Here is an 18,937-nt window from a genome sequence, read left to right as displayed (position 1 = left end):
AATTGAACTCTAACCACTAATTTAATTCCAATTACAGTCTCATTTTCAATTTAACAATTTTCTTTATATTTCTTTTACTTTCAAACAATACGGATAAATTGAATCAATCTAAAGTGAAAAGAAAGTTAATCAAAGTAAATAATTAACATTTGTTTCTTACAATGTCCTAATGACATTGCCATTGAATCAAGTAATCAAATCTTAAAGGATGAAATTGCTCTTTTCCTCAGTTAATTAACCTCTATTTAAAACCTCAATTAATGACTGAAAATTGTGATGATCAACAATTTAATGGAAGCAATTGTTGATTATTGCTTATTCACGATGAAAACAAGAAAATATTTCAAAAATGATTATACCATTATCATTAGTTAAACTGATAATATTTCTTAACTGAATAATAATCATAATAATAGCTATCATGATGGCTATGATGGTGATGATGATAAAGTAGGCAAGTTAGACAACCTTGGTTAGTAATACAAAGACTGTGAAGAATGTTAAAAAAACTGAACTCCCAGATGATTATATATTAAATGAAGAAACGCGAATCACTTGCCTTTAATAAGTATAATAATATTGGTGATAATATTCAAGTAGTGATGAGCTTTTGTGTTCAAAGGCATTCAATAGGACAGAGCATGGCATTTAATTCGGTATCGATCTTATCATCAGGTTGATTGAAAGATACAAACAGAAAGGATTGGACTCTTAGAAAAGGCAAAGCTGAATGACAAGAGAGAAAAAAGTGGGCGAAAGAAAAGCTCAAAACCCAACATTCATCTTTTTCATTTTCATCCAACATTGCCCTGGTAACCGACCTTTTACTGATTCAATCCCAGAATTTATCACTCCATGGTTACACTTTCATCTGAATGTGTGAACTTCAGTCAGCTTCAAGTGAACAAAAAAGATACATACAAAATTACTTATAGAAATACATAAATGCAGAATGAAACTCTGAGCCTTTTTTACATAGCTTAACGTTTTCATCTTCTCTGTCTTAACATCGTCTATCATCTCTGTCTTCATAACCTTCTTATTTACCAACTGTTATCATCTTGCCATCTCATAACCTTTTCATTATATTTTCATGTTTCAATTTGCCAATTGTACAAACCCTTAACTATCCCTAAATCATCTGATTTCATAAACCTTTTTCCTTTCATCTAAAAGTCTCTTTATTTTTCATCTGTGATTTAAACCGTTGTCTAATCATCTTCACCTTTATTAGTTCATCTCTATGTGATTATAACATTACAATTTAATCCCTAGTTTCTACCTTTTCAATCATAGCAATCTGTAACTTCATGATATTAGACAAGATAAATTGTTGAAACCAGAATCTGATTTTCCCATTAAGATTTGGTTGGTGTTACTATTCATACTTGGCTTGGATCAAAGTGTTGTTGACATTTTTTCCTGCTAATATACCAACCCATTGATTGTATTGACTAAACATGTTTATGTTCATAAATTCATCGGTTTCTCTCCTCATCTCAACATTCACTTTGGTTTATTTTATTAGTTTAAATGGTTATTTAATTGATTGCCTCTCACTAACTGAATTACATTCATCGTTGCCTTCCAATAATAATGTTAATAATTATAACCGGTACAAACTGAGGTTACTTCAAGAAAAATCAATCCGTGATGCTGTCCGTAATTTAAATCACCAACAACATGGTGGATCATCAAAGGATCAACATTATTCACTCAACCATCGATATCCACCAACAATATCGTCTTCAATGGCTGATAAGAGTCTTCCAGATGAGTTTAAAGCCAACCTTAACTATCTCATTTCACCTAAGACACCTTTCAATGAGATTGACAAAAGGCAAGATGAGGTTGTAATGGATATCCCATTGGAGGTAAGTAGTCAACAATATGATTAATAAATTACCAGAAATCAATATCAACTTCAAATCTATGCTCAATGTCTGTCCAGATAAACTCCAAGCTATATTTAAATATAAATGTTAAAAAAGTTCATTAAACTGGAATGAAATCTGTTGAAATCTATTGATACAAATATCAATAAATGATACAAAAATATCTATTTACGGCAAAATTTTCAATTGCAAATGCTCACCTTAATGAATAGGAAACCAGAATAGTGATTCTTTGGTGATTTTATTGATTCAACTATTTTTAACAGCCTATTATGAATGTTATCAAAATTTAAATTCATCCTTTGTAATTACTTTGAATTTAACAAATTCAATAGACTTATAAACAACAGCTTTTGTAAAGAGATTTATTCACTTGAAGCAAAATTTCCAAGCCTTTAAACTTACAATTTTCTTGCTCTTCCATTTCACTGATTTTCAATTTAATTGTTAATTTTTCACCAAACTGATGGTTAAACTGATTATTCTCAGTGTTATCACCTTAAATTCAATATTAGATCAAGTATATTATGGTTAATAACACTGGAACTAGAAGCAAAACAAAACCCAAACAAGTTCCTTAAAAGGTTATCAGAGTGCATTTCCAAGCGTAGGAAGCATATTCAGGGTTTATCTATGTCAAACAATTTTTATTTAACCTTTGTAAGTCCCAAAAAATTGGGTCAACAAGCCTTCACCGATTAAATAATCATTCAATTAAGATGTTGAATTGATTAAATGTTTACCTTTTGATAGCAATGCTCAGCAACATTGAAATGTTTAAAATTGAATCGCACATGTAAACCTGGATCAGTCTCGTTAAATCTCGTTTAGCTAATGAGACAATCAAATTTGGTTTAACCTGGTGATCAGTTAATTTGATTAAAAGAGCTGATTGTGTCGCAATGAGAAACTGGTTTCATTAGCAATTGTTAATCAATTCAATGTGATCATTTAGATCCCAGAATTTATTGATTGATCAAAGATAAAATTGCCATGTAAATAATACAAATGAAAACTAAAATGTGAATTGTAATTTGATGATTGATCATGTTTCATGTTAACAATTGAAAAATAATTTTCTATTCACTTTCTATTTGTGACATTTGGATGGCACAATGAACTTGAATCATGCTGATATTGATTATCAGATTAACATGCTGAGAAGCAAGTCTGAAAGGTTACATGAGAAAAAAACTGTCTAAATCAGCCTGAAATTGTAACTTTAATCTGTAAAACAAAATAAAAATGGTTTACCCAAACCTTTTACCAGTTTACCATTTACCCAGTTTTCACCATTAACTTGCATTTAAAAATGACCAGACCATTGTTTTAGGTTAATCCATTCATGGTCAAGGTTTATTTCATGGTAATAATATCAATTTGAAGGTGAAAAACAGCCAAAACAAAAGGTTTATTATTGAAATGATAAAATCAATTGAATAGCAATCAATTGTAATGAAAGATGAACAATTGTCAATCAAACCAAGTTTCATTTAATGCTTCCAACACAACCATTTACACAATGAATGATCAACAGATTAATCATTATTCACCATTCATACCAGAATAGATTGATAATTGTATTACCTTAATCACTAACACAAAAAAAACCTTTGATTGATAAACATTGATTAAAAATCAATGTTTATGTCTCATAACAAGTGAATAGATTGACTATTCTGGTTGGGAGTGATAATAAAAAAACAAATTGGCATTAAAACTGATAATCAAAATCGACCTCAATTACATTGTCACATCAAGTCAACACATAAACTGGTTAACCTAAAAACTGGTCAAAGCGTGCAAGTCATTGAGTTAACTAAGTGCTCAATTTAACCAGAGAGGTGATTAACGAATGAATTTACCCAAAACAGTTACCAAGAGTCAATCAATTGTTACAATGTATTCATTATTGAATCCCAACCAATTATACAACCCACCAGTCCATCGACACAACCAGAAACATCGACTAATACCAAAAATATCTGGTGTTAGTTCATTATTCTTGGGTATTTACCTTTTACTGATGGTTTTGGTAACCAAACCTATTTCACACGAAAACACCGACATTAGTGCAGTTGTAATAGCAAGCAGAGACTGTTTGGGTTACATTGGCCTTGCCATTGTCATGTTTTTCGGTACGAATTGGTCATTTCTTGATTCATCCAATGGGTTAACTATCAATTTAAATTGTCCAGATCACAATCCAACCTTCAACAGTTATGTTAAATTTCATCGTCTCGTTAAAAAGCTCATCTTGCTTGTAACCAGCATATATTATTATCTAGTTTATGATTTGTTTTTCATTGCATTGGATCGCAGGTATTTCATTGAAAAATCCTATTTGTCTAGATACATGATTGATTACGTGTTTAACTTGCTGTTAGGGTTTTTAGCCATCTTGGCTCATTCTGGTGCCATATATCTATTCAATATAATTTACGATGGTATTATAATCTTGAATGGATCTTTCAAATGTTTCAATCAACAGTTGATTGATTTACACGGTAAAAGACCGTCACTTGATCAGCTTGGACAATTGCGCTGTTATTACAGCTATTTGATCCAGTCTACGTTAAAATTTGACCAATTTGCTCGCTATGAAATCTGTAGACTTTATATGAACTCTATTAGTGCCTACTTGTTTGGATTACTGGGTTTATTTATTCATAAAAATGAAAAAACAACCATTATTAGTATTGTTTTGATTTTCCTGTTTGATTCCCTGATAGTCATTGTATTGACTCTTAACTCTATCATGTTGAACAAAAATTGCCATCAAGAGTTGGAAACACTTTATGAATTATCCTTACCAATGAGATCAGCAATCTACCGAAGTGAGGTAAAATACAAATTAACCAAATTACCTAAATTACCAGGTTTAACCGACACAGTTTTAATAACATTATTACCTTTAATTGTATTTTCAGGTTATACTTTTTTACAACCGATTATCCAAAAATGATGTTGGCCTTACTTTCCTCAACATTTTTACATTGAAACCCAATTTTGTCCTTTCAATTGTAACTTTAGCTTTAACAATATTTTTAGCCATTCCAAGCTTTATTCCCCTCATATTGAAATAATTAAAACTCAAATTAAACAGTCAGTTTGATCATTAACTATCTATTAATTAATTAAACAGTCTATGCTTGTTTTAACTGCTTTTGTTCAACCTAATGTTATGCTTTTTTAAAGCATTGAAAGCAACTTCAGGTTCAATTTTTTCGTTTAATATTTCAAAATTATAATTAAAAATCAATATCTTATTTTGTTATTTAAAAACAACCGAAGCAAGTTAAAAATTTGAATCAATATTTCATTTCAATAAATTTGTTTCAATTTGCTTCTCAAGCAAATCTTAACATGCATCCAATTTTGTGGTGAAATTTCCAATAAGTTCAGTTTCATTTCATTACCCCAAGTCAATCATTTAAAGTCTCGGAATACATTGCAATGAACTTATTAAAAATTATGTTAACCTTTTCATGATTTATATCCTTTACCTGATCACGAGGATTAATCAACACAATGCCTTGGTTTAAATTCAATTTAACCTAAATTTGCTTTCAACAATTAATCTAATTGCCTCTGAGAAACAAAATAACAAGACAAAAACAAATGCTATTAATCAACTGACTCTCAAGTTGAACACAATTGCAGCCAACAAAATAATTATACAAAAAGGTCAACAAGTATCAAGTGATAGATTTGATTAGATCTTGATTAGGTAAAGTAAAAGTAAAATACATTTTCTCGTTAACCCAACAATCAGATAATTATATTAAAAGACCATTTGATCATTTAAATCGATCATTTATGCCATTCTCTGAAAGACAACTTGGAAAGCTCAAAATTAAAACGCAATTCCAATGTAAACCTTAATTGTTTTATTGATTATTGAACACTATGTTGAAATTGAATGTAAAAGGTTAACATTTTAAATGATTGAAATACTGAACATTAATCATGAACAATTGTAATGATGAGCATTAACCAGTTTAAGAAATATTAGTCTCAATCAATATTTAGACAATCGATTGGGTAAACTTAATCTCGCAAATGATAACATTGAATCTGAACAACAGCTTGAGGTGATTTCAGTATACGATTCATTGACCATTTTCATTGTAAATGTTTATTGTGAAACCTGAATAATCAAATTAATGATTTTAAATGAAACGAAACTGCTGCATTCATAATTTTTTGATTAATTAAAATTAGCAAATCAACATTATTCGATACCTTTAATGATCGCCCTTTTTGCCAGTAAATTTTGCCTTTAACATCAACCAATTAACTTGCTATAAGGTATTAATTTGTTCAGTTCATTATTTTAATGATGAACACAATAAAAGCGATCAATAAATCGATTGAATTATTTATACTTTACTATTGACCTTTAATGCAAAAGTGTTCACTTCATTGTTGGGTTATAAAGATGATCATAAAATTGCAATTTGATCATTTAATATTGAAGTTAACAATTTAACTCTAAATTGTATTGAATAGACATCCAAAAATGTAAATTGTTGAGAATGAATTTAAGACGATTTTACCCGAAAATTATGATTTGTTTCATCTTTTCTAGATTAACTGGATTAATTGAGGGTTGAATTGTTGATATTTCATTGAATCTAGTGTAATAATCACTTGAAATTGTTGATGGCTATTGAGTTTGAATAGTTTAAGTGGTAAGGAAATAGGAAGTTGCTGAAAGAACCCATTGAGTGACTGTAATTTTAATCAAATTTGTTGATAATCAATGACATTATTTGGTCCATTTAACATCAATATCTATCATTTTCAGACGTTCATCAATATTTAATTGAGTTACTTCAAGATAGGTGCAATATTAATCATTTAATATATTTAATGATGAAACAATGTTGATCTTTTTGCTGTAAAACCAATGAGTTATGGTATCAGTTGAAAGAAATGATAATTATAAATGTTATAATTTTTTGTTTTGTGTTTTGTTTCACCAAACATGGTGAATACACATCATTGGATATGTAAAATGACTGAATGTAACTTAAATAACAGAAAACTCAGGAGAAATATTATCATTGCTATTATTACGATTAGTTGTAACAATGTAATGATAATATTCATGGGCTCTTCACATTCATCATTTTTGTTCATCATCTGAGATGGTGGAACAAAATGAAACAAGATAAAAAGTAAAGCTAAATTGATGATTCAAGTAAGCTTAATTTTGTTCGTGTTTGTAAATGTTTCCAGTGAAAACATGGAGAAAAGTAAAAGAGTTGTACTGATAGATGTTAAAATAAGCTGGATTAAGGTAACAACATGAAATACTTTTCTCCTTTTCTCTTCGTTTGGTGCATATTGAGGAAAAAAATTGCTCAGTTTTCATGTATTTCTTGGTGAATTTAAGAGTTAATAAAAGGTTTCAACAAAATCCTTGTTGGTTGTGTGATTTTAAATCTGGTTGATCATTAAGTGACATGGTTTTCCAGTTTACTCAGGAACAATTTGATAACAATCATTAGACATGCAATTTTCCAAGATTTAAACATCGTGTCTGATTGTTCCTTGGCTGTCAAATTTTAACAATTCAACAGTTGCCAAAATTTGATGTTGATCATTTATGAGGTTTATAATTATTGCCGAGATGATTGTGTTTTGGGTAAATTGAACAAATCAATATCCAGCATTGACAACAGGTTAAATACAAATTACATTATGTATGATTTAAATGAGATTTATCCATTGTTGATTGATAAGAATCCAGATTTGAAATGATTATTTTTTCATTTGTGTAGGTTTGATCATTCAATGTTGTTATGGTTGTTGACAGGGAACTTGGTCCATGGCATCACAATATTGAATCAAATTGTTTCAATTATCCATCTGATTATTCCTATTCTCTTATAGTTACAATTGAAGGACACATTATTAGAGTTTATTAATCAGTTGTCCTTGATAATTTGACTTGTGGTTGACTTATATGACCCTTTGATTTCCAGTAATTTAAGTAATTTGTTCAAGTTGATCGGTTATGAAACCTATAGAAATGGAGAAAAGATGAAGAAAATGGGAATTAGATAAAGTATCAAACAGTATTAATAATGAAAACTGATCAAGTTAACGTATGATAGGGTTGCCTTGAAACAATTTCATCAAGAATAATTTGTTTTGGCAATAACCATATTATATTAATTTTATCAGGAGTGATTAAATGTTATTTGCTGAGAGTAAACTTTACCTTAGAGGAAAGATAATACAATCAAATGAGCATATGAAAAAGAAGATGAAAATATAACAAATAATATTTACTTGATAACTCTAAAGGATTATCTTTAAATTCACTTCAGGCCTTTGATTTACACCAGGCAAACCTTGAGAACAGATTAAAACGTTCTGAAAAAAAGATAGAGAAATAAAAAAAATGTTAATGCTAAATACAAGTAAAGGTTTATATGGATCAATGAGTATAGACTATGGTTGAATAACATGTTGTATTGCTAGATTACCTGTTAAATTATCTAGATCTATTAATTTGATTTTTTCCTGACTTTTTTTCCTCAGTATACATCTGATATTCCATATGAAATCTATCCTGATCCAGGATTTTTGAATCAATATCCTTCACTTCAAGGTAAAATTGAGGATTTGAGTCCATCGGATGTTTACGAACAGATATTGGCTGCTAAAATCGCCAACCTCCTAGAAAAGGATCAATCTCAACATGGTCAAGCTCTTTTACAATACATTCCGTCAGCTGATCGCAAGAAGAGAGTCCTGGTGAAAAGAAATAATCGAAGTGGTATATCGAGAAGTCATAAAAAGTCTAATCGGGTATCAACCAGTCAGTCAACAAAACCACGTGTTAAAGCAGAAACGCAACCCAAATCGGTACCAGAAACTGGACATCATCCAGCAACAATTCGAGATCATAAATTAACTAAAATACCACCCAAGAAACTAGGAGAGACAAAGCAAGAAAAATTAAACCGAAAAGAGTTGTCATTAATGTCTCGAGCTCCATTACATAGACAGGCTGTGAAGGGAGATTCTGATCGATCAAACCATACACTAACAAAGATCAACCATTCCAAAGTAATTAGTAAATCCGAGTCAAACATAAATAACGGGAAACATTCTTTTGCGAAAAATTTGCGTAAAACTGAAATGCTCCGTAATCCAAGTGTGAACCTAAATAGAAAGGAGAAATCGAAAGTTGGAATTAATAAACAGCAGTTAAGCATGAAGGAATTTTTTAATGACGTTGACTTACCTAAAAATATTGTCAAAAGATCAATTGGTTCACCTTCAGTTGAATCCGGTAATCTTGGTTTCAGACGAGATGATGATATTGTTGACGGTTACAATGTGTTTGCCAATGATGATGATATGGATACAGGAGCTGATAGTGGTGAAAGTGATAAAGAGGAAGACTTTGAAGGTGAAATTAATGATGAATATAGACCAATTGGTCAGGCTTCTGCATCTTCAATGGTAGTCCAGGCAAATCCATGGTTAGCTGATGAAGCAACAAGAACATTAATGAGATCTTTGTCAGTCAAAAGGCGAAAAAGGGGATTCACTGCTGATCAGATGGCATTGCTTGGTTTGGATGACAGTGAACTATTGAATAACAATGATGATGATGATAACAACAACAACAATAGTGATAGTAATAAAAAATTTATAAAAACTTACAATGAAGACAATATAAATGAAAGGTTAAGTGAACCTGATGAAATATCCAAGACTGATACTCAAGATTTTGACGAGGCTCCTACACGCATAGTAAAAAAAGATGGGGCCACTTTAGAACCTTTTACAATTATTGATGATTTAAAGGAGAGTAAAAATATCGATGATAAAGGGATTGATAAAAAAAGATCAGGTTATGGTGAAAAATTGGAAATGAACAGTAATTCAAACAAAGGATTATCCAAAGGACAGCAAAAGTCAATCAATGGATTAGAGGAGGGTGAAAGTGATGACGCGGGAACCAATGATACTTTCTTTGAGGAGGAATTTGCTGAAGGTTTAATCTCAATTGGTGACTTAAGTGATTTAAATCCTTTAAATGACACTGCTTCAACTAATTCACCAGATAACATGAAAAAACGAGATGAAACTCCAGAAAATGGTAATCAAAATCCTCCATCAACAAGTTCAACTTCCCCGCCCAATCAATTAGCCAATGCTGATGAAGAAAGGCTTGATAGCAAATTGGATGAGCTGATTGTCAATGGATCATCTGATCATGATGGTGAACTGTTGGAAACAACTATTGATGAAAGTAAACGGATTTATGTTAATAAAAAAAAGCGAAGTGTAACCCCATATTTTGGAAGAGTCGATGAGTCTTTAATTACTCAGGAAGAGGCTAAATTCACGGATGTTGACGATAAACTGGAAAAGATTGAAGAAGCCCTGATCTGGGAAGCTTTAGATTTAATTAAATCTAACCTAGACAGTGAATCTGGTGATATTGGTGGTAAAAATGTGAAAAACAGGATCGAGTCCAGGTTGAATGCTGCCTACGATTTGGAGGATATGAGAATTTCTCTCACTGATTTACACAAGACAATGCAAAAAATGTCCACTGAAGACGATGAAGCTGATGACAACAACACCCATAATAATGAAGTTGATCAGGAAACCATTTTTGATAAAGATGATGGAATTATTTTCTCAGATAATATAGAAGACAATGGTAAGGAAATTGGAATTATTGGCCATCAATTAAATCAACCATCAACTCCATATTTGTCGGATAATCATCATGATCAAATGAAGCCTAAAGATTATAGTTCAAATCCAGATGATTCGGGTGAGTTTCACTAATACTTTTTTTATTTGATCAAATTTTTTTGCTTATTACAGATTTGGTTAGACTTATTTTTAATCTTAAATCATTATTATCAACTAAAGCTGACCGGTGTCCAGAGACTCCAATGCCAGTAAATAAGATTTAAAATAATGCTAACCAAAACAATCGACTCAAGACAAATGACAAAGTTACATTCAGCATTATTCATAAATCAATGTTTTTTTATATTTTGACTAATTTCCCATTAGATGATTGTAAGGCAATTCAATTGTTAACAAGTGATTGCTCAGCTGTTAAAGATATTGTTCCCAGTGGCCCATTGGAAAAGATTTTTGTCCGAGCTTGTAATTGGCATGAAGTTTGCTATTCATGTGTAAGTTATTGAAACTGAACATTTTTTTGTGCTTACTCTCATTATGTTGATAATAGTTCTAGTTTAAGTGATGTAAATTGATATCAAGCGTTTGTATCTCAAGAATTGGAACAATTTGTTCAAAAATTGCTTCTCTATCAATGGTGATAAAAATTGACGATAGAGTCTTTACTCTTGGCTCGTTTTTCGTCAACTCTTGCAAATGGTTTACTTTTTGTTAACATTTTAACGGTCAAAATAAACCGATTTGACCATGATAATAGTAACACAATCTCAAATTTCCATCGATTTTCAAATCGTCTGAACCAGAGTGAAATATAATACGAATTGACTCCATCCAAATCAACTCGTTCATTGTAAAAAGCAATAATAATGATTGAAATTTTTCTGATGAAGTTAATTTTACACTTTGATATCCAATTTCACTCTTTCCCTCACTTCTAATCAACCTGATCAAATACAATCATAAGCGGATAAGTGGACACTATCAATCAGTTTACAATTAAAATCCTTTTCAATTTAAAGTCATGTGGACTTACGGTATTTATGGTATTCACAGTAAAACTAACTTGACCAGAATACCAAGAATGAAATCGGTTAACCTAAAATACACAATTCATTATATTTTTTCAAACAATTCAAATTCAAATATTAGCTGTGTCAGATATTTTAGTTTTTATTTCAAATTATTTCGTTCAAATATATTGATAAAAATGATAAAAACATCAAAATATCTAAACTGATGGACAGATCTGTATAAACTCAATTTATATCAATGTTACTCTTTTGTGTGTGAAATGGATTCACGTTGGAATGCCATTGGAAGAAAGGTTGTGATGTTCATAATTTATCGTTTATTCCCGTTCAACTAGATTATAATTAATTATATTTGTATCACAAATAAATCAGTGGCATGATAATGTATTTCACCAGGAACAGCAACAAGCAGAAAGTAACTGAAATTAAAGGAAATAACAAAAAAAAATAATCAATTTTTCTCATTCCTAATATTATTTCATATCTTGGATTCCTTCAGCTCTGGTTGTTTGGCAGCATTTCACATCAATCTTGATTTTATTATTTTACTCTCGTTTTTTTTCATATCAATTACAGTTCCAATGGCTCAGCATTGAAAAATTGAATATACATGGTTGTGATGTTTGAGGATCACCTAAAGAATGAAATACAGACTGATCTGAAAAATTTGCAGTTTTTTTCGTTTCATTCATCAGATAACATTATAAAGATTGAAGGAAAGGTTGAATTATGCATGAATCATCTTTAAGCTTGTACATGAATAAAGGATTCATTATTCATTTGAAAACTAGTCAATCCTGGAATAACATTGAGAATGATATTGGTGATGAATAAATAAAGATGAGCTTAAGCTTTAACCATTTAATTAGGTATCATTGGCCAGTTTCATTGTTGTGTTTATTTCACCCAATTTATTCCAGTTTTTCATCGTCATTACCTTATGATTCAATTGATTAATTCATTGTAATTTTGCTCAGTTAATTCATTCAATGACTTTTCTTTGTAAATCTTTTTTCCCTTTGTTTATCAATTGCTTGTTACATAAACTGTTCAATTATTGACTCGATTAATACGATCTTAATTTAATCTTTCTCTCTCAATTGATTCAGGTTGATTGATTATTAATAGCTTTCAGTTACTTTGCCTACTTTTTGTCTTTACATAACCTTTATGAGACTCTGTTTCGCGATAATCAGTCAATCTGCTCTAATCAACACTAAATTAGTGCATGTTAACATGGCAGCTGAGTTTTTCCAGTTTTTCAGCAGATATTAAAAATTATTGATTGCAATTCATTTTTATTAGATAAAATCTTCATGATCACAGACAATAATAAATCAGAATCAATTGTAAATCTTCATTTTCATTTCCAATCCATTTGACACAGTATTACATTGTAATAAATGATAAAAGCTGGAAAGAAGGAAAATCCTTTTATTTTTAGTCTGAAAAATATTTCATTTCAAAGATAATATCTGGTGAAAATCATTTAACCAAGACAATTCTGGTTGAGGAAGACAAAAATGGATGATTTATCAAGTCTTTAAAGGATAAAATCTGATTTGTTGCAAGAAAATATTGAAAATATGAAATGGTCCAATCTTTGAAATCCATTTCATTTGGCTTTTATCCTTACCCATTGAATTGAAATGAAACAATGTATTTGGATTTTAGTGTAACTCAACCTTTAATCACAAATTGAGACAAAACCCATTAAAGATACAAGAATTACGCTTCTGATGTTAACTATTCACTTTTAATTTATTGCACTGTGTTAATGATTTTGACTAATTTTGATTTATTTTTTTCTTCATGTTTGCAGGGTGAACTATTTGGCTTATTATCTAGTGATTGTGACATGGGATTTCTGGAGCAAAGTCGCCTTGCTTGTAACGATTCATCTTCATGTGAAACAGCTTCAAGACTGATATTGATGCCATTGAGGCAAAGACGGACCTTTTACAAGCGAAAAGTATCTCCAATGTGTTACCAACAGCCCTGTATTGAAAATTTTTTACTTAAATCACGTTGATCTGACTGGACAAGGATAACCTCAGGATAACTCATTGAATTGTTTCCGAAATGTTCATTACTATTATTTGGATATTTATCTTCATCTTCAACTTAACCTTCATTATTCTTCCTCGTTCATTGAGATTATAAAAGTTATAATGAATTGGATTTTATCCATGTATTTAAATATGTCTGTGGTTTTTGTTAATCATATAAATAAGATTAATTGATTTATAATATAAAAAAAGAAACACTCTAATGTTTAATTCAATTGCGATGTAATACTGAATTTACAGTGTTTATCATTCAAATCTTTGTCAACTTTCCTAAGCTTAACTCCAATCTTTGCTAGTCATTTTAAATTAACTGTTTTCGTCTTTGCCTTTGACCTTTTATTGATGCCATTTTTTAACACAATTTTTGTCCCTTTCGTTCCCTGTTAAAATTGAAGAATCCTGATTCATATGATTAGAATTTTGATAGTCGATTTCAAACAAAACGTATGTTAAATGATCTTAAAGATGGAATGGAAGCTTTCAAATCAAACCTTTGAATGTTAAACTCTGTGAGTGATTTAAATATAAACATTCAAATGATGTATGTTATGCTATGTCAAAAATGGATGAAACATTAATTTGAATTTAAATCAGGAGAAATTTGTGAGAAAATCTCATTTTATCGATCAATAATTTCGTGTAATTTCACAAAACGAGGTTGGTAACAAAATGTAAACATCAAAATGCGATCTAACATTTTCAATTTAACCCGGCTTTAAGGAGAGGCGTAATTTAGTTATTGGATGATTAGATAAATCGGAAACTGAATTCAAATAATTAATTTTAGCGAAATTGAAATCAAAAATAAGAAATTTATTTTTAATTGTAAATAAAATTGAAGAATCTCGGAATCTCAAGCGGCTGTGAATTAAAAAGATGAATATACTTATTGAATGTGAACTATTTGGAAAATTAAGTTTTGTGATTTAGTTTTATAATTTCCAAGTGATTCTAATCACAATTAAGCAAATCAATTCAATAATTCATTTTTTAATTTTCGTTTCAAAAGCAAGATTGATTTTATTATTTAAAGATCGCGCGTTTGGGTGGATAGAGGGTGCTTTTTGTTGCCTTAGCAACCACCCGGAAAAGGAAGATAGTTTTGGTTTCACTAAACATAAGATTGAAAACCTCAAACTAGGTGTTCGAGTGATCTTTCTATTTGTTTCGTATTTCCTTAGTTAAATTTAATTTAAATTGTTTAAAAATGGATGATTGGGCCGATGGTTCAGGATTAGCTGGGGCTGTTATGTCTGAGCAACCCGAAATTAAACTTTTCGGTCGATGGACGTCTACCGATATTGAAGTTTCCGATATTTCATTGACTGTAAGTACCACGAGTTTCAATCTATTTTCTTCAAACCTAACAAATTATCATCAAATGAGTGCCGGTATTTAATCTTTCCATCTTTTATTTTAGGATTATATCGCAGTCAAAGAGAAACATGCACGATATCTCCCTCATTCAGCTGGTCGATATGCTGCTAAGCGTTTCAGGAAAGCTCAATGTCCCATAGTAGAAAGATTAACTAATTCAATGATGATGCACGGCCGAAACAACGGAAAAAAGCTCATGGCTGTCCGTATTGTTAAGCACGCTTTTGAAATCATCCATCTGTTGACAGGAGAGAATCCATTACAAATCTTAGTTGATGCTGTTATCAACAGTGGTCCTCGTGAAGATTCAACTAGAATTGGTCGTGCCGGTACTGTTCGTCGTCAAGCTGTTGATGTCTCACCACTTCGTAGGGTTAACCAAGCTATTTGGTTACTATGTACTGGTGCTCGAGAAGCTGCTTTTAGAAATATCAAGACTATTGCCGAATGCTTAGCTGATGAATTGATCAATGCCGCTAAGGTTAGTCTCTTTACTTCTAGTATCTCATTGTTTCTCAAATATGCAATCATTGAGAAAAATCCTTATTCTCTAAAATTTCCATGATATATTAATTTATTGTTTTACTTTACAGGGATCATCAAACAGTTATGCTATCAAGAAAAAGGACGAATTGGAACGTGTCGCTAAATCCAACCGTTAAATCTGTAAAATTTCTGAGAAATTAATTAAATATGAGTTTGTCAAGAAATATTTTTTGTGTTTATTTATTTTTACACTTATATATATTAATGTGAATCTGGATCTGCAAATGGATTTCTTAAAAATTTTGTATTAGCTAGCAAACTATTGAAATTATTACATCTCTCGCCTCCTGCTAATCTTCCTAAAGTTTCACTCTGCGTCATAGCCCCTTTTATTAGCTAAAATATTTACCTATCTTTCAAATTATTAATAGAAACCAATTTATTAATTATAATTAATATTACATTAGTATTTAGTTATGTTGAGATAATGAGCATAAGCTTTAACTTTTTCTTCTGGTTTCAGTCATAGTAATTTTTAATTCTGTGGTATTAACTAAAAATTGGTAGTTCTCATTTATTTCTATTGTCCCAGTTGGTTGATTGTTTTTATTTCATTCCAATCATTTCATCTAATCTATTTGTTGAATTTTTTATGAAGCTCTATTTTATCATCTATCATCAATTTTTACATAAAAATCTTATTTTATTTGCATTGAAACAATTCTTTTAATGAATCAAAACTAAATGATAATGACGAATAAACAGAGTCAATAGACATAAATTAGCTAAATAAATTTGATTTTATTGCTTCAATTCAATACAGCATTATAATATACAATCCATGATAACAATTATAATTTCTTAGAGCAGAAAGATAATTAAATTTTCAAAAATAATCGCTCGCGCTTCTCAGTCTTAGAGATGTAACTACGATCAGCGTTCGTAAGTTACATTTGTATTTTGAATGATAATTTTTTATCTTATATGAACCAGTTTGCGACCAGTTATTCTATCTTTCGAATTACATCATATATTAATTTTATATCTTTTAAATGATCATCGTTTCATTGGAGTAACTTTTATATGATGATTTTACTTTGGTTGATGAGACTAAACCATTGTTGGATGATATATTGTTGAAGGCACTACTCGGTGAGTAGTGATTATTGCTTTTATTGGCTGATTGATCACTTATACCAATTGGGGAAGATCCATTATGATGGGAAGATGACATGGATGACGTAGAGAAAGACTCAGACCTAAGGTCACTGGAATGGCTAGAGATGATACCTCCACTTGATATTCCTGTATAACTTCCGTTGCTACCAACTAGACTATCACAATAATCAGAATCATAAGGATATGTTATACAATCATCAGGCGTTACAATACTATTTGAAGTTTGTGTTGATGCATCATAATAAGGTGATATAATACAACGTTGTCTACATTGATGACATTTCTGATACCGAGAACCACTTTTGAGTAACCTTTCTTTTGATCTTTCTTCTAATATTTTAGCTATGATAGCAGCAGATACATGATCAGGACCATTACTTTGATTGCCTCCGGATTCTTTAGTTTCTTCATCAACCTTATTGACGGAATAAACCATGGCCGTTGGCGGAAATGTTGAAATGGGAACTCTAATGGTTTTACCATTACCAGTTTTGCTCTCGGATTCTCGATGTGCTTTATTGATGCTATTGGATATACCACTTCCTATACTTAAACTTCGACGTTTGCCAAGACTATTATTTGCATAATTGTTGCGTATTCTCTCTTGAAGATCAGCAGGCAGCTGTGATAAAGAAAACATTAGTTTAGTAAAATATCCAAAAATAAGCAACTTTTGATTTATGAGAAAAAAGGAAGAAATTGTAAGTTTAACATACCGAGTTAACCTTGTAAGAAACAAAATTCGAAGGTTTACACTGGAGTAAATTAGCAGCTAAAGTACAATCATTTTTATAGTGTTCATTTTCCTCTTCTATTTCGTTGATTGTAACTCTTGCTTCGACTAATTTACTAGTTAAATCAGCAATATCTTGAGTTAATGTGGTCTTTTCTGACTCGAATTTATCTACAATACGAAGCAATTTATCCTCTAATCCTTGATTCACTTTCTGTAATTTTCTATGGCTTTCAGAGAGTCGATCGTATTTTTCTTGCCAAAATCGGAGAGTTTCTTGAAGAGCCTGAAATTCTCCATTTGGGTATTCTTTGGCATGGTCCATTACTGAGGTTTCCATTTGAACAATGTGGTAATCTCGCTCAGCAACTTGACGCTTAAGATTTTCGATCTCTTGGTAGAGTTGGACAACAACAGAATCTCCGTTTTTAGAACCATTGCATTCATAAACACAAGATTCACAGTGACAACTACATTCCTGAAAATAGATAGACAAAACAACAATATTCAATAAAAAGATATTATAAGAAGAAAGAGAGAGAGGAAAAAGAAAGAAAGGTATCAGCACCAAAAAAGTAAAATGTAGCAATATTAAAAAGCTGGAAAGGAGAAAAAAGTGACAACAAAACATTTCACTGTGTCAACTTACCATAACTTAAAATACAAAAACAGAAAACGAACGCAAAATATATCAACTTGAAGAACTAAAGTGTGATGTGTTGACGACTTTTCCCATTAATGAAGATGTGATCCAGAAAATAACAAAACAAAACAAAAACCAGATCAAATTAAACCCTTTAAAAATAAGAAGATTAATTTTGACTTTAGTTTCCAAGCAACTCTTTTGTTTGTTGACTTGGAGCTGATTTGGTCTGAGACAATGGTTGTGATTAGTTAGAAAAAAACAGTAGAATAATGGTTCAATCAATCACATTGATTAACAACGCAAAAAGTTACAAATCACTATTAAAAAGAATCACAATAAAATCACTAGATTAATCGATTAGAATTCTGTTGACACATTTTATTTTTCAAAGCTCGAAGGTTTCAATCAAGTCAGGATTAAAGCCTACAAGAACAACAAGATGGAGCTATGATTTTTTAAATAGCTCCATCTCACGGCTGTCAACGATGGATGATAAAACTGCAATTCGTATTTTGAATTTAACTTATAATTGCAAATTGTTAATCTCAATTAATTAAGGTCAACTCATGTTTAACTCGAAATTTTTTTCGAATTTTTAAGTAAATTTTCTCGTTACTTTTATAACTTGTTCAACCTATCATAGTTATTGTAACCTTACTTTAATTTAACCTTTAATTTATTTCATCTGACTCTATGTTCATTGAAAAATGGCAATCGCAAGTTTAAAATCATCTATGGAGACAATTTAGTGTGTAATCCAACCAAATTATTAATAACTAATGTAAAACTTATTGCATATCTGCAATTTATTGGTCTGTTTTATTTAT

General features: G+C 30.5%; 3 protein-coding genes and 1 long non-coding RNA gene across 5 annotated transcripts; 2 read left to right on the top strand and 2 right to left on the bottom strand.

Annotated features, from left to right (window-relative positions):
- The first annotated feature begins 706 nt into the window (after nucleotides 1-706).
- On the top strand, nucleotides 707-14,279 carry LOC107369263 (uncharacterized). 2 transcript variants are annotated; one of them, XM_015937208.3, is made up of 4 exons: nucleotides 707-1,874; nucleotides 8,451-10,710; nucleotides 10,959-11,083; nucleotides 13,443-14,279. In XM_015937208.3, the coding sequence occupies exons 1-4, from the start codon at nucleotides 1,461-1,463 to the stop codon at nucleotides 13,650-13,652; spliced, it is 3,009 nt and encodes a 1,002-aa protein (XP_015792694.2). In that variant the 5' UTR covers nucleotides 707-1,460; the 3' UTR covers nucleotides 13,653-14,279. The 2 variants fall into 2 exon arrangements, with proteins under 2 accessions (XP_015792694.2, XP_089125100.1); XM_089268974.1 differs by lacking the exon at nucleotides 13,443-14,279 and adding an exon at nucleotides 12,197-12,701 and having other exon boundaries at nucleotides 869-1,874.
- On the bottom strand, nucleotides 6,744-8,538 carry LOC107369374 (uncharacterized). The gene is made up of 3 exons (XR_016199697.1): nucleotides 8,396-8,538; nucleotides 8,199-8,282; nucleotides 6,744-7,927 (listed from the first exon to the last, which is right to left on the bottom strand). It is a non-coding gene; the product is annotated as an uncharacterized LOC107369374 (long non-coding RNA).
- A 537-nt stretch (nucleotides 14,280-14,816) lies between the features above and the next one.
- On the top strand, nucleotides 14,817-15,776 carry LOC107369348 (uncharacterized). The gene is made up of 3 exons (XM_015937315.3): nucleotides 14,817-15,016; nucleotides 15,110-15,547; nucleotides 15,660-15,776. The coding sequence occupies exons 1-3, from the start codon at nucleotides 14,897-14,899 to the stop codon at nucleotides 15,726-15,728; spliced, it is 627 nt and encodes a 208-aa protein (XP_015792801.1). The 5' UTR covers nucleotides 14,817-14,896; the 3' UTR covers nucleotides 15,729-15,776.
- Nucleotides 15,777-16,333: 557 nt separating this feature from the next.
- Nucleotides 16,334-18,521, bottom strand: LOC107369308 (uncharacterized). Its single transcript, XM_015937272.3, has 3 exons — nucleotides 18,114-18,521; nucleotides 17,448-17,942; nucleotides 16,334-17,353 (listed from the first exon to the last, which is right to left on the bottom strand). Exons 1-3 carry the CDS (start codon nucleotides 18,114-18,116, stop codon nucleotides 16,601-16,603), a joined length of 1,251 nt encoding a protein of 416 aa, XP_015792758.1. The 5' UTR covers nucleotides 18,117-18,521; the 3' UTR covers nucleotides 16,334-16,600.
- Between the last annotated feature and the right edge of the window lie 416 nt (nucleotides 18,522-18,937).

The sequence above is a fragment of the Tetranychus urticae genome, chromosome 3 (genome assembly GCF_039701765.1).
Source record: "Tetranychus urticae isolate SD_2017Ah chromosome 3, NJAU_TeUrti_SD_1.0, whole genome shotgun sequence".
In the NCBI taxonomy this organism is placed as follows: domain Eukaryota; kingdom Metazoa; phylum Arthropoda; class Arachnida; order Trombidiformes; family Tetranychidae; genus Tetranychus; species Tetranychus urticae.
This window is presented reverse-complemented; position numbering and strand designations above follow the sequence as displayed.

What these genes read in the sequence shown, in the direction of transcription:
- LOC107369263 (XM_015937208.3), top strand. Translation starts at nt 1,461, where the DNA reads ATGTTTATGTTCATAAATTCATCGGTTTCTCTCCTCATCTCAACATTC. An exon ending in TAATGGATATCCCATTGGAG is followed by an intron (nt 1,875 to 8,450) that starts GTAAGTAGTCAA and finishes TTTTTTCCTCAG; the next exon opens with TATACATCTGATATTCCATA. An exon ending in TTCAAATCCAGATGATTCGG is followed by an intron (nt 10,711 to 10,958) that starts GTGAGTTTCACT and finishes ATTTCCCATTAG; the next exon opens with ATGATTGTAAGGCAATTCAA.
- LOC107369348 (XM_015937315.3), top strand. Translation starts at nt 14,897, where the DNA reads ATGGATGATTGGGCCGATGGTTCAGGATTAGCTGGGGCTGTTATGTCT. An exon ending in TTTCCGATATTTCATTGACT is followed by an intron (nt 15,017 to 15,109) that starts GTAAGTACCACG and finishes CTTTTATTTTAG; the next exon opens with GATTATATCGCAGTCAAAGA. An exon ending in AATTGATCAATGCCGCTAAG is followed by an intron (nt 15,548 to 15,659) that starts GTTAGTCTCTTT and finishes TTTACTTTACAG; the next exon opens with GGATCATCAAACAGTTATGC.
- LOC107369308 (XM_015937272.3), bottom strand. An exon ending in TTTCTTACAAGGTTAACTCG is followed by an intron (nt 17,354 to 17,447) that starts GTATGTTAAACT and finishes TCTTTATCACAG; the next exon opens with CTGCCTGCTGATCTTCAAGA.